The sequence below is a fragment of the Diadema setosum genome, unplaced genomic scaffold, assembly GCF_964275005.1.
Source record: "Diadema setosum unplaced genomic scaffold, eeDiaSeto1 scaffold_43, whole genome shotgun sequence".
Lineage (NCBI taxonomy): Eukaryota > Metazoa > Echinodermata > Echinoidea > Diadematoida > Diadematidae > Diadema > Diadema setosum.
In genome coordinates, this window is record NW_027307669.1 from 128,912 (window position 1) to 144,949 (window position 16,038).

Here is a 16,038-nt window from a genome sequence, read left to right on the forward strand (position 1 = left end):
TCATAAAGTGCCACAGAGTATTTATCATTTCCCTCATTATGCAAATTATTATGTGCATGATTTGTGTTGCCAAAGAGTATACCATCAATATGAAAAAGATTGTGGACCACAGAGTCAAGGGTTTAATGGTTTAATGACAAGGTCAAGGGTTTAATGATAAGTTGAAAGAGTACATGTCTAATTGTATCCGGTATTCTCGGACACGGTTCAAAATATTTTTAATGTTATCTTTCAGTGTTTTGGTGTTTTATTACGTGAAATCAAATTCTGGTACAAAATGTGCAATAATATCATACAGAGTGTTGGTTACATACAATAGAGTCTATTTGCTGGTTAGATGTACGAGAGAGTGTGCATATAAGTGGAATGAGAGTTAGGAGAGAGAGAGAGGGGGGGGGGGGGGAGAGAGAGAGAGAGAGGAGAGGTGGAGAGAGAGAGAGGGTGATAGATGTGCAAATATCAGACTTTCTTAAAACGGTTTCAAACAAAATGGTTTCAAATAGTGCCATTCTCTACCTCATACATATATAAATGAATAGTACAGTGTGTTTTTTTTCTTTGTCTGCTTGTTTTGTTTATGTCTCCTTCATAAAATGCCACAGAGCATTCACTATTTCCCTCATTATGTGAAGATGTAATTTTTGAAAGTATATATACATATTGTTTTAATTATGATGTGCATGGTATGCGTTGTCAGAGAGTTTATTATTGATATAAAAAAGGTTGTGGATCGCAGGATCAAGGGCTTAATGACAAGTTGAAAAAGTATAATTGTATCTTTTTATATTATTATTCTTTGAAACGGTTGGATTTTTTTTCATAAGGTTATGTTTTAGCATTTTGGTGTTGGTTATTTGTGAGATTGAATTTTGGTGTAAAATGTGCAATAATATAACACAGAGTGTTGGTTATAGAAACAATAGTATATATTTGTTTGTGAGATATACATATTGTACGTGAGAGTGTGTGTAATAGTGGAATGAGAGTTAGAAGAGAGAGAGAGAGAAAGAAAGAGAGAGAAAGAGAGAGAGAGGGGGAGAAAGAGGGGGAGAGATGTGCAATTATCAGATGCTATTTTCGTATATACAATGCACATATGTAATGCGAATCATTGATTGATTGATTTGATGTAATGCGCTGTGTATAGATTGAATGTATTCTGATATGGGAGTTTATGTATATTACGAAGAAAAGATTGTGAAGATTTTTGTTTTCTTTTTAAATCAAACTGATTATCTTTGTTGTGTAAAATGTGTTGATTTGAGCCTTATGATTATCTGATTATTTTTGTTTATTTGACTATCTTTGATCATTTTTGATAAACTGATTATTTTTGTTGTGTAAAATGTGTTGATTTGAGCCGTATGACAACACAACATCTGTATTAATTAATAAGTATAAATGACCGGTATATATAATTAATATAAACTCATTTTTTTATATAATTATTGAGAATAGTAATATATTGTATCTGTAATATCTGATTTTGTTTTGTATTATAGGTTAATCTAATTGTGCAATGGTTCTGATTAATAAGATTGACCCTTTGTTGTTTTAATATATTTTTTTTTTCATCGCTACATTGTATTTTGTGAGTATTTTTAATGTATACATGGCCATTGTTAACAATGTCTGTAATTCAGCCTCCGGGCTGCGAAAGATATTGATTAATAAAACACCATTTCAATTCAACTCTCCATACTGATAATGAATTTGACACTTTATTTGTAGACAGTGACTACTTCAGGCACACTTGTAACACTCATTAAGTAATCAATAAAAACCCATTGCACAGTTTGATAACATTACTCGCATCACCAATTAATGTGTAAAGAAAGTAGGTTGTATAGTTTGAGAAAATAACTTTCTGGTGTTCATTACTTTTTCCTAATATTTATGATTATGATACAGCTAACATAATGAATCACAATCCACTACCTAGAGCGGCAAATGTATACATTACACTGTGCGCGTACCACTTAAGCGTCTGGAATGTGTTATGATACGCGCCATTTTATGTTACATTCGTCTGTTCGTGTTTGTTCGTGCGAGTATTGAGCATGTGCTTTACGAACCGGCGGCGAATGCACACATTCGCCGGTTCGTAATGCTCGCTCTTTAGTACGCGATATACGTGCAACGTTGAAATGAGGGGTTTTACGAACCGGCGAACGCACTTTGCATCGCTGCCACAGAGCCCCGGGTGCGGTTACAAAGTAATATTTAGTACCAAACAAAGCAGAAAATTCTGCTTTCATCACTCTCTTAATATTATCATCAATGGGCGGATATAAGACACGTTTTTATACGTTTAAAGAAGTCCTGATTCTTTAAACGCGATTATCTCGTAATCGTGTTTCCGCGCAAATTCGAACATTCGCCGGTTCGTAATGCGACCGACGAAATGCAATCAACCCTATGTCATGCAACTTTGCAATGCTGATAAAGGCAAATGCTATTCCTTTTATACGCCTATCTTCTTTAGATAGGTTCCGTGCCTGTCACCAACAATAGTACTGTAACCATGCTTTCCTTTTGGCCTTTAGCAATGATCTGATCGTGCCCATGAGTTTTGAGTGTTCCTCCAGTCTGGGATACTGAATGTCTTTGAACTCCACGTCCGGGCTTGGTATTGGGAAGGAATGAAACGCTTGATTTGGTATCTGATTAGAAAATAGGAACTATAAGGTATCTCATTAGGAAGGCGTTGTGATATCGACGGAAAGCCAACTATTTAGTATCAAAGTTGTCACTTTTTATGCGTCAAAGTATAATAAACAGATGAAGTTCATTCTCCCCATGGCTGAAAATCATTTTGGAAATCTTAATGATAAAGGGGTCTGATCAAATCATGGCCCAACAACACGATTTTGTGATAGTGAACCACCATATGACGAAAATATTAAGCAGAATTCTCCGTTGTATAAAGCAAAGCATTTCACTTAGGGTGTGCCAATGTCTGACAACAAGGAGAAAATTTCAGAAGGTATCTGGACAAGGAACAAATGAAGAGAGAAGAAATGCTTGCAGTGTGTTTTCAATAAACCTAAGCTTGAATTTGATACATTTGAGGTACAAGTGACAACTTTAGAGAAACATTTAAGATTATGATTATTAGTTCACTTCTCAGAGAAATGAAAAGTTGGAAGCATCTGTAGCAAGATTTCCCCCCTTATTCCATCAAACTTTATTTAAATGTACACATACAAGATGCCATCTGTTATTTTGTTTTTCACTATTTTGTATTGCTTTTTGTTTTTTTACCTAGCCAAAATATGGAAGGTTACATGGAAAATACTTTTTTTGGACCAATGGTCTTGCCTTTTCCATCCTCATGAGGAAACTTAATCCGCAACAACAACCTTTAACAACCAACTAAAAAGTAATGAAGGAGCACTTGAATTTTACTGTTTATCATCAGTATGACTGATATCCCTGAGAAGAATATTGTGTTTAAGTTTGATGTCATTTGACCTTTGGTTAAGTATGTTATTAAGAAAAATATGGCAATTTACCTTTCTCATCCATGTGTCCCTACATCGAGGTTTACCTTTTGGCCTTTAATATTCGCATCATTCACTAAAAACGATCTTTTGTTATATCCGAACAGAATACAACATATGATAAAATGCTCAAACTATGAGTTGTCTTGCAGTTGTTGTTGTTGTTGGTTTTTTAACTTTCATCCCCAGTTTGGAAACACATGTAAGTAAAATGATGGCTTGGGATTCTGTTGCAGCTCGTTATTCCAAAGGTTTATTATCAAAATCCTTTATTCCGAATGCTCGTTGATCCGAAAATGAAATAGGGTTCGTTATTCTGAAGCTTCGTTCTTCCGATGATTGGTTATTCCCAAAGTTGGTAATTCCGGAAGCAAGATAAGATACTTTGATCTACAAGTCAGTAGATCCAAAAATTTAAATGTTTTTGTTTTTCCCAAGGTTCGTTGTTCCAAAAATACGTTAATCCGAAAGCGAAATAAGTTTCGTCATTCCGAAGATTTGTTAATCCAAACTAACAGAGGTTCGTTACTGTGACGGTTCGTTTATGCAAAGACAATACGAGGTTTGTAATTGAAAAGTTTTGTTAGTGTACTCACCTCATCTTTTTCACTTTTGGATTAACATATCATTTATCATGTTCCCGTTAAGGAACATTTGGATTAACGAAGATTCCTGTAATTTCTGGATTAACGAATATTCGTTATAAGAACGTAATTTCATTGTCGGATTAACGAACCTTACGAATAGTGACTCTTTCGAATAACGCCAAAAAGTTCGTATTTAACGAGCCCTGTTTCATTTTAGAATTAACGTACATCGAGGCATATCATATTTCGTGTCTTTCGTAACAACGAACCTTCAAAACAACGAACCTATTTTATTTGGAATAACGTGTTATAGTAACACAAGTTCTCCTCAGGTGCGTGACACAGGGAGCGAGCGCATGTTGATGAAAAGTGACCGCTCATGCAGAGCTGGTCTGTAAATGATTGTTTCGCAATGTACGATTAGCATGTCGTTACAACGCAGCAGATTTCTTTTTCTTTCTTTTTTTTTTTGTTCATGGCGCTCGAAAGACACTCCTTTACAACAAAAATCTGTCTATGATCACTTTTTTTTATGAGCATGCTTCTTATTAATGCCCCATGGTACTATTTACTGCTGTATCAATAATGTAATGTATTAGTCATCACTGTGACCCAAAGAGGTTCTATTTCATTTCTGACCCTGAACCATATATGACAAAATACCAAAAAAAAAAGAAAACAACAACAACAACAACAACAACTCCGCAGCATAAATCATTTTCAGATTAATTTGAAATTACAGATGTTCTATCCACATGATTTTATGACTGTCGCCAACTTTCAAAGCAGCAGCATCATCCTTTCAAAAGTTATTAGAGTTGAGAGTGAAGAGTGTAGAAATGGCTTTCAAGAAATTATAATTAGGGGACTCTAAGACAAACCTAATCACACTGTTCTATCAGCAAAAAGTGCCCTAGAAAAAAAAAGACAATTTCCCATTAGGTTCAAGATCCGAAACTTAAACATGATGCAGATATACTCCAGCTCTTTCAAAAAATATGAAAAGGTCACTATTGACAGGAGTTACCTACAAAATCGAAAACAAAACGTTTCTCTGAAAGAGAACGACTCAAATCTAGAATTCAGCAAATGTGGTGTCCCACAGGGTAGCTTATTAGGACCTTTACATTTCATTATTTATATTAATGATTTTTGCAGAACAACTGACATACTCTCATTTATACTTTTTGCTGATGATTCAAGTATTTTCTTTTCTCACCGAAATCCAGATACTCTCATACGCATCGTTAATTCCGAATTGAAAATAAAAGTAACTTAGTGGATAAGAGCTAATAAATTATCACTTAATCTCCAGAAAACTAGGTATATGCTTTTTAGCAATTCAACAGAAGCTTTACGCACAACTATCATTTTTTATGACACTCTGCTAGAACGTGTATCTCATATAAAATTCCTTGGTATCACAGTGGACAATAAACTTTCGTGGAGGCCGCACATTATTAACATAAGTACAATAATTTCACGTAATATTGGTATCATAAATAGACTAAAGTCTCATATTCCATTGTCCTCTTTGTTGACATTGTATTTTCTCTAATTTTACCTTATCTTAATTACGGACTCCTTGCATGGGCTAGTGCCAATCAGACTTTACTAGATAAATTACTGCTACTGCAAAAAAGGCACTTCGTATTATTTGTGGCGTCCCGCCATTTCCCCATTCAGAGCAATTATTTACTAAATATAAGATTTTGAAAATTAAAGATTTCTACCTTTTTCAACTTAGTCAGTTTATGCTTAATTACACTGCAAATGCACTTCCCATGTATTTTCAATTCAATGTTCCCACGGAACCATTTTTTATTTTATAATCATCCCACTAGGCAATCTAATGAGTTTCATTTACCCCTCCTGAGAACTTTATTAGCTCAGAATACATTTATATACACCGGTCCCAGACTTTGGAATTCATTAAGCTATGAAATAAAATATTCCACATCTTTCCATTCTTTTAAGCGCAAGTTGAAATTCTTCTGTTAAATCCTCTCTGATATATCTTTTTAAGTTATTAGTTAGATCTCATCAACTTCAGGGTTCATCAACCATCCACCAATCAATCGATCACGGAATTCATTATTACGTAATGAAGTAGCCATCACAATCTTTGCACAGCTGCGTGCAGTACTAGCTCTCTGAAGCACATCCTCAATCACCACCTGTTCCATTTCTCTATTTCAGCGTGTAGGCATTCTATTTTTTTCCTTTCTCCCTTTCCATTCTTTCCATCTTTCCTTTTGCGTCGGCCTAACCTCACAAAGGAAAACACAAACTGGGCTCATGTCCGAAACCTCATTGAACTTCAGGCTTGAAACATTCCCATCCGCGAAAAGACGGTTGTCCTCAAATGACTTGTATCCCTTTAGCTTTTTCCGGTCACAGTCAGTCCGATTGATGATCAGGTAGTTGAACACATCAAAGAGTCCAAAATCTGGAATACTGTCGAAGTTGGATGTAAACCCAGCGAGCTTGGTAGGATCGGAGAACGAGTAGCCTACCCGAGCGAGCTTCTCCTGCAGTGACCGGCCGGTGTCCGCCCGGGAGGCGATATTTTTTTTTTCCCAGGATGGGAAAGACATTTATTTGTCTTGGTGACTTGGATAGAGAATAACTATCAAGTCTTTGACTTTATTACTCTCTCTAGCCTTAAGCCTGACGGAATAAACCGTTACAAACTTAATATATTTTAGAAATAAAGAGCAAAAATGAAAACAAGATGTTGAGCAAAACCACGACAGGGGTTCGAACCACCGTCCATCTGTTTTTCAGTGGTAGCTCCATGATCAGAGCCCTAAAACATCGTGCCACGGCGAGGAGCTGCCGAGAATGGTGATCATTGGGGTTTTGAAGTATGCAAACACAATTTGTCTTAGGTAGAGTCTTAGGTTTCAGACCTTTTTGTCAGTAGACCGCCGTAGACTTTACACACACTAGTGACTTTCCCATCCTGGGGAAAAAAAATATTGCGCCCGGGAGAGGTCGGGATCGATGGGCAAATCCAAATCGGCTACGGCAGTTGCAAGTTTGATGAGTTTCTCCTTGTTGTAGCCACTTGTTCTCACACGTCTATCCCTCAAATACTCAGTTAATTCCTTAACTGTCCAATCCTTCCATGGCTTGCTCGAACTTTGGCTAGAACTTGAACCTGACCTCATCACAAAGCAAGATTATAGCAAACAAAAGTAAGTTGTCGATTATCCGCAGCGAGTAACGATCGTAGACAATATTATAATACATGCCTGAATGCAAAAAGAATGTGGCGTCCGCGCTTGCGCTTGTCCGAGTTAGTTACATTCACTAGGGTCCCGTGGGGTGTGACGTCAGTATGCATGTCATTAGTAAACCGGCCTATTAGGGTACACTTTTCGATTTGCACGTTGAGCCCGGCGTCACCATGCTATGACGCATTTGTTACGTACTGCGCACGCGTGAGTGTCGACCACAGAATTGAGTTCTGTGGTGTCGACTCCCGGTTCATCATCAAATTTTCGAACGCGTTCATCCCGGTTAGGCCTAAAAAAAAAAACAAAAAAAAAAATGTTTGTTTGCCCTTAATTGTCAAAACCCAAGAGGGTCGTTTTTTTTTTATTTATTTAATACAGGGTACCCTTTTTTCCATGTCAATGCACTCAAAACTCCAAGAGATTCATTCAAATTTACGTTTTGCCAGGGCCCAGTACGCGAGGCAGAAACATTCACTGACAAACACTTATAACGTTCATCTTTGTTAAATTTTTGCAAACAGCTCCAAAAAAGTACCTTCCTGTGAGATGCTGGCAACTGAACTCCAAACAGTTTTGGTGCCATGACAGCTGGTAACGGATGCTGCAAAAGTAGCCATCTTGTGAAGGGCTGCACACTAACCCATTTTTTCTGCCGGTCCGACCTGTCTCTGTCGGACCGTCAAATGCCCCGTTTTACCATCTTTTACAGGTCCGAACAGAAAATTTACCGGTCAACAACGACAACATAAAAAAAAACATTAAATGACTTGCAAACTTATTTTCTTCTTTTTAATGGATGTACCCCCCATGTACATTTTACAGATTAATATTTTTTTTTTTTTAACTTGCATTATTTATTGCACAAGAAATGTAAAAATAAAGACAGGGAAAAATTAGAATGTCTGTTTGTGAATTAGTGTAAAATGATAATGAACAAAATCCGATTGTATCAAATGCGTTTGTGACTTTTTCTAAACATCAGCGCACGAACTTGCTGCGTAACCTGCTCTTGGTGGTCAGTTGGATTGCGATGATTTAATGAATTATTTTAGCTGTGATATTTTCTGATGCACGCGATACAAGGGGTTCTTTATTTTTCTCCCGATAATCTCTTCGCATTTGTGCATGCGTTCTTGAAAGGTACACGACATGCAGGGCCGAATTCGCAATCCTTTTTGCGCCCATTTCCACCTCAAATATTAGCGGGATTGTGACGATTTCATAAATTACTTCGGCTGTAATATTTTACGATGCATGCGCCAAAAGGGGTTGAAAATGCGTCCTTTATTTTTTCCTGATAAACTCTTCGAATTTCGTAAGTGCGTTCTTAAAAGATGTACCACACGGCCGAATTCATGATACTTTTTTGCGCCTATTTCTACCTCAAATGTCAGCGGGATTGTGACGATTTTATAAACTATTTCGGATGTAATCTTTTGTGATGCACGCAACAGCTGGAATGGTTGAAAATGCGTTCTTTATTTTTCTCCCGATAATCTCTTCGCATTCCGTAAATGCGTTCTTAAAAGATATGCGACACGGCCAAAAATCATGATTCTTTTTGCGCCTATTGTTTCGTCAAACTTCAACGGGTTTGCGATGATTTTATGAATTAATTAATTCGGCTGTAATCTTTATGATGCACGGGCCAAAAGGGGTTGAAAATGTGTCCTGTATTTTTCTCCCTATAATCTCTTCGCATTTCGTACATGCGTATACGACACGGCCGAATTTACGATCCTTTTAGCGCCTATTTCTCTATCAAATCGTCGCTGATACGGCGAATTGACAAAAACCCAAAGTTTGGTCAGATTTTCGATTTTGAGTTTTTGTCATTAAAAGATTGCTTTTGAGGTACTCTATCAACTATCAAAATTTCGTGCCGTGAAAACTCATATTTTTTGAGAAAATGAGAAAATGTAAATGTAAAAAATCCCGACCTTGGCATATCGAGAGTTGACGAACTGACGAAAAGCTTGTTCGTCGCTTCGCCGGCTTTTGTTTATGCATGGAGTGAATTGCATGTAAGAAGTTGACGAACTGACGAAATCAAGTCCCTTCCGTAAGTAATCGAAGGAAATGTAGATTTCGTAGTTTTTCTTCTCATAAATTTGTTTGTAAATGCCTTTAGGACTTATATAATGTACCCTGATGGTATTCAGAAAAGGTACAAATATTCATTATTTGTCCTCAATCGCTATGTTTACGATCGTTGTTTAAGGTGTAGGCATCCTAGTCCCACACATACATAAATCTGCTTGTTGACCCTCCTAGCATGTCACGGCGAATCTGCGTGTCACTGTCAGACACTGTTTTACATTTGAAATGAGAGTTACAGTGTGACAACCAATATTTGTCAAGTACTAGTACTAGAGAGTCTAGAATAAATCTATAGAATGTTTGAAATCGTGGTTTAGAGCTGGGACTGAGAAACTAGAAGTTAAGCTAGATTCGTTGATCTCAGACTCAGTAGAGAAGTGTAGAACCCCTAGGCTAGAGAACTGGCGGTCTAGGATAGAATATAGACTGTGTAACGTTAGGCCTAAAGGGAGAATTAGAGACTTTTATTCTTAAATGGTATAACGGTTAGGTGTAGGGACTGTAGTAGAAATTTCTACTACACCTAACCGTTTTACCATTTAAGAATAAGAGTCTTTAATTCTAGGCCTACACTATAGTCTATCCTATTCTTATTCCTAGACCTACCTAGTGGTTCTAGATCAACGAATCTAGTTTAACTTCCAGCTAAATGCCAATGGTATAACGGTATAACGGTTGGGTGTAGTAGAAATTTAAGAATAAGAGTCTTTAGTCAGGCCTACACTAGCAAATCTGGGCCTATAGGCCCGTACTTCAATGCTGGTAAAGGAGTAGTACCGGTAGTAGAACTAGAAGTATTACTATTAACACTCTAGTATTAGCCCGTTTAGGACGTTAACCGGAGGGCCAAACCCCCAAAAAGTCGCTTACTTAACGAGTGAGTTGCACTCTCTCTACAAACTAAGTAGACCATGCTTATTTTCAAGTTTTTATTGTAACAAACAACATTCCACTGGTCTACCTCAAAAAATTTGTTGCGAAAGCCTCCAAATCCAAGATGGCGTCCAAGATGGCCGCCATATTTACTGAATTTGTTATTTAAATGATAGAATTCGATAGAAACATTAGATTTCAACAAATGTGATGTCATATAAAAGAGAATAAAATTATCTACAAGTTGATACCATTTTTGTGGGTTATTGTGATAACTGGATTGAGATTTTAAGGAAAAACACTCATTTTTTGATATTTTTCTGAAAAAAGGAAAATCATGAAAATGCTTGATTCAGCATAAATCAAAGAAAGACTGAAGGATTATCTTGAAACGTTTCAAAAATTATGTTTGACATATCATTAATATTTGGAGAAAATTAGAAGACAGTACCATTTTCGGTTCAGGAGTAATAATGTCTCAAACTTGAAAACTCACTACGTAAAAATGGCCACTTTAGTTGTGACCAAGACATTGTTGGTCATGAAAAAGTCTGCGCGCGCCAAGACTACTACACGCACCACTGGCACTGGCGCTTGTAGCAGTGCCAGTGGTGCGTGTAGTAGTCTTGGCAAATGCAGACTTTTTCTTTGACAAACAAGGGTTTGTGCCTGCAAACTAACTTTTCCTACCAAGTGGTAGCTCAGGTGACGCTGATTGCTATTATTTCAAAGTAGATTGTTCTGAAGCAGATGAGATAAAGCAAAAAATATCTTTCAAATAGAGGTAGAAGCTTGAAACACTAACCTTGCTATAGAAAGTTTAAAACAAAATTTGGATCAATCACTCAGAAAAATTCAAGATTGCAGGCCATCAGAGCTGACATAGTGTATTGCGCCAAAGTAAATGTATCATTTTGATTTTGATACAATTTTGTCTGTTTTGCTGTCTATTTATATGGTTTTTATATATTCTGAACATTTTAATGGTATTTCAAACCATCTTAGGTTTTTGTGGAGACATTTTTCAGAATGCACCATGAATATTTCTCTAAAAAGTAAAAAACAAATAAAATTAAAAATGTTTATGAAAACATGCAGAAATTAACATCTTTCCCATAATATAATCAATATTTGGAGAAAATTAGGGGTGAGTATTGTATTTGGTTCAGGAGTTATAATGTCTCAAACTTGAAATCCAATTTTACATAATATATATTTGCACGCATCTGTTCCCAAAGACGTCACAGAGGGTCAAATCCAAGATCGTGCTTACTTTTCGAGTTCCACTCTCTCTATAAACAAGACCATACATAATATTAAGTATATTAAGCAATGTTCCGTAAGCACACCTCAGTAGATTTGTTGCAAAAACCTCCAAAGTACAGATGCGGTCCAATAGGGCCGCCATTTTTATTGAATTTAACATTTCCAACACAAAATTTGATAGAGACATTGGATTGCAACAAATTTGATTTCATATGAAGGAGAGCAAAACTTCATAAAAGTTGATACCACTTTAGCTGTGTATTGTGGTAAATTGGGGGGGGGGGGTGTTTGCTTCTCTTTTTTTTGGGGGGGGGAGGGAATACATATTTTTATATTGTTTTGAAAAAAGGAAGAAATGTAAAAATGCATGATTTAATATTTATCAAAGAAGAACTGAAGAATTGTTTTGAAACCTGCGGTTGAGATTGAGATTTACTGAGATTGAGACATAATTCATATTTCTGGAATTATAGGCAATATCATACACTGTTGACAAGTTAACATCTAAAACTTGAAAAAATTATATTTATGCATTATAAATTTTGCATACAATGTGTTTACAAGGTCACATGCAATATTGTTATGATTTAGGGACTTGCAAGTACCTGCAAACTAACTTTTCATGCCAAGTGGTATATAGGTGTCGCTATACTGTAGCATTTCATCATAGTAGATTGTTCTGAGGCAGATAAGATTGAACAGAAAGTATTTTCCAAAAAGAGATAGGAGCTTGGAATTTGGTACAAATTTTGCCAATGTGTAATATTTAGCGATAAAAATAGTATCCACACAAAATTCAAGATGGCGATAATTAATCAAGGTTGTCGTTCAAGGCATTATTTACCATTAGTGCACGTAAAACAAAAACCCAGCTTTACTCATAATGCCTCAAACTAGTTCTAAACTGTGACTTAGGGATAGAACAACTAATGTACAAACTTAAATCAGTAAAATTAATGCTAAATATTGTTAGATATACTAAATAGATCTGATAAGAATGTTTTTTTATATACTAAATTTTTAACAGTTATCATGGTTATGGTTTCTTGAAAAGAAATGGTGTTATCTCCGTATGGTTTAGGCTTTATTATATTTTTTTACATGGTAGAATGTTTTGTGATACAACTAACCTGCACATATAAATCGAATGTGATATTTCTCCCAATGGTAAACAATACCTTTAGTGTGTTGCGTAAAAGTTAAATCTCAACTTATACACTGTAACTTATAATTTGATATATTTTTTTAATCTTCTTATATTGCTGTCTATTACATGTTTCTATACATCCGAACGATATTGTATTAGTGTAAACCATATTGAGGGTTCAAATTCATGATTTTCTTCCGTCGAGATGTTTTCATTGCAACTGATTGACAAATTGCCCTACATCGACGTAAATAGACGTAAATACGTCGATGTAGGGCAATTTGTCAATCAGTTGCAATGAAAACATCTCGACGGAAGAAAATCATGAATTTGAATAACAAAGCAGTACCCGCTGCATGCTATAAGGGTTAGAACCAACACTTGCTTTCGGGCGAAAGCTCGGTGGTCTAGTGGAGATGACGCCTGTCCGGTGATCAGGAGGTCGTGGGTTCAAATCCTGCTCGAGTATGTACGCCCATGATTTTTTATCATGGCTACTACTAAAAAAACACTGATCAATTCAGTGTCTATTTACGTCGATGTAGGGCAATTTGTCAATCAGTTGCAATGAAAACATCTCGACGGAAGAAAATCATGAATTTGAATAACAAAGCAGTACCCGCTGCATGCTATAAGGGTTAGAACCAACACTTGCTTTCGGGCGAAAGCTCGGTGGTCTAGTGGAGATGACGCCTGTCCGGTGATCAGGAGGTCGTGGGTTCAAATCCTGCTCGAGTATGTACGCCCATGATTTTTTATCATGGCTACTACTAAAAAAACACTGATCAATTCAGTGTCTATTTACGTCGATGTAGGGCAATTTGTCAATCAGTTGCATATTGAGGGTCTTTTTTTTGGGGGGGGGGGAGGGGGGTGGTGCTCATTCCAGTGTTTGGGTAAGGCATTTGGGGATTTCAGCTCTCATGTTTGGATGTGTATTGGTCGATATAGTGAAAGATGACTTCGCTGTTCTAAATTATCTCAAGAGTTTATCCTAATACTTGCTTTTTGACCTTCAGTCTCGTCTCTGGAGTGCCATTTAAAGGAGATATTTTGACAGCTGTTGTTATCTCTCCACCACGTGTTTTGTTTTCACTGTCCCACCTACTGGATTTTGTGTTTGCTGCTCATATTACTTTCATCACTTGTCAACTGTGACCTCGTCTTGCCATGCAACCATTTCTACCAAGTTTGCCACACTTGAGGATGAAGGAGATACTGATGTGTCTTTCAAGATTAATGAGGTGGTAGAGGGGGCAATGCAGCTTGTCCCTGACCGTGAGGGTGGAAACCGTCAGCTTGTGGGGGACATAGTGAAGGCTGTGGTTGCTGCATTGTTGCCAATGGTGCAGTCCATCGCACATCAACTTGTGAGTGGCCCACAGGTGTCCGTGCAGAAGGTGCAGGCCACAGTTCAAAATCATGACAACAGACTGGACGAGGTAGAACAGTATTCTAGGAGAGACAATGTTATCATGCGAGGGGTGCCTGAAAATGATGGCGAGTCTACAAATGCTGTAGTCATCGATGTTGCTGCCAGCGCAGGGGTTGCCGTGTCTGAGGCAGATATCAGCACCAGCCACCGCGTGGGGAGGCCTCAGCCCAATAAAATGAGACCTATTGTTGCGCGTTTCGTACGTCGTGACCTCCGCACTCAGCTCCTTCGTAGTAAGCGTAAGTTAAAGGACTCGGAACAACACAAGGACATAATGATCATGGAGCATCTGTCTCCTGGGCGTGCCAAGCTTCTTCAGGCTGTGAAGCAAGACGAGAACACAGAGAAAGTATGGACAATCGATGGGAAGGTGCATTGCACTCTGAAGAGCGACCCGCACAAGAAGCACATCATTCACGGTCCGGACGACCTCTTCAAGCGTCTAGGATGGAGTGAGGACAAGCTGAAACAGTCGGGTCTCTTCCTCGACATTTCGACCTAGGAATTACCCGGCCCTCTTTCATCTACAGATTTAACCCAGATTTCATTTATAAGTTTGAATGTTAATGGTTTGCAGAGTAAACTCGATATTGGAATTTTGGACTTACATTTGCAAGCATATGATGTAATCTGTCTTTTAGAGACAAAAACAGACACACCAGATTTGTCTCAATCTCATATTTGCGGTTTTCAGTGTTATAGTATGCCAAAATATTCCAATAAACAAAAGTTTGGTGGGTTTCACGGTATGTGTATTCTGATGAAGAATCATATTTTTAATTGTTCTGAAAGAATTCATGCAACAGTTTCTGAATCAATTTTATGGTTCAAGGTAAATAGTAAAATTTTAGGTTTTGAGTTTATTGTTGGTGCAGTGTACTTGCCATGTGAGGGATCAATTCACCATTCTAATGAAGTTTTTGACAACCTGGTGCAGGATATTATTGATATTAAAAGTAGATATGATGCACCCTTTTGTTTGCTGGGTGATTTCAATGCCAGGACGGGTTTGCTTGATGATTTTTTAGATGTAGAGGATGTGTTGACAGATCAGACCGGATTAGGCTTTTGTAATGATGCCTCTGATATGCATGTAACTACTGATGGCCTAGATATTCCAACTACTCGTTATAATACTGATGTCCATGTAAATAATAATGGAAAGTCTGTTATTGATGTGTGCCAAAGTTTTGATCTCAGGATTGTTAATGGAAGAATAGGGGAAGATCAGTCTGTCGGAAAATACACATGTTTCAACAAAAATGGTGGTTGTAGCACCATTGATTATGTTATTGTATCTCGCCAGTTATTTTCTAGCATTACACATTTCAGTATTGATGTATTTGATAAATGTTTGTCAGATGTTCATTGTCCTGTCAGTGTGACCTTGCAATCAGAAAATTCTAAATCTGCTGTGAATGTCGACACTGTTTTTAACAATTCTCAAAACGCTGCAGTAGACAACGCAGTTTTAGATTCACAGCCTAATGAAAGTCAACGTTATTTATTATTCCAGTGGAGCAGTGACAGCGCTGCAATATTTAAACAGAAAATCAAGGACTCGGCTGAGCTAATGTGTGAAAATGTGGAATGTTTAGATGGGAATGCAAATCAAGATAGTATTGATTTCTGTTACTCACAATTATGCAATATGTTCGTCAGTGTTGCACAAGATGTTGGCATTTGTAAGTGGAGACAATCTCGACATAATATAAACAAAAATGAGACTGTCAATAAGGATAAAAACAACCATCAGCCTTGGTTTGATGCAGAATGTAGAGCTGCCCGTCAGGAGTATTTGAATGTTAAAAATCGATTAAAGAGGAAGCTTAAATTTCTGGGCAGGTCAGGGGCTACTTGTCTATTGAATCATTATGAGTCTACA

General features: G+C 37.1%; 1 protein-coding gene across 1 annotated transcript in view; it reads left to right on the plus strand.

Annotated features, from left to right (window-relative positions):
• The window catches only part of LOC140245849 (uncharacterized), a 57,068-nt gene extending 42,413 nt beyond the window's left edge, over window positions 1-14,655 (plus strand). The window contains exon 2 of the mRNA XM_072325344.1: window positions 13,909-14,655. Coding sequence (XP_072181445.1) covers window positions 13,909-14,655 — 747 coding nt within the window. The remainder of the gene's footprint in view (window positions 1-13,908) is intronic.
• The last annotated feature ends 1,383 nt before the right edge of the window (window positions 14,656-16,038 follow it).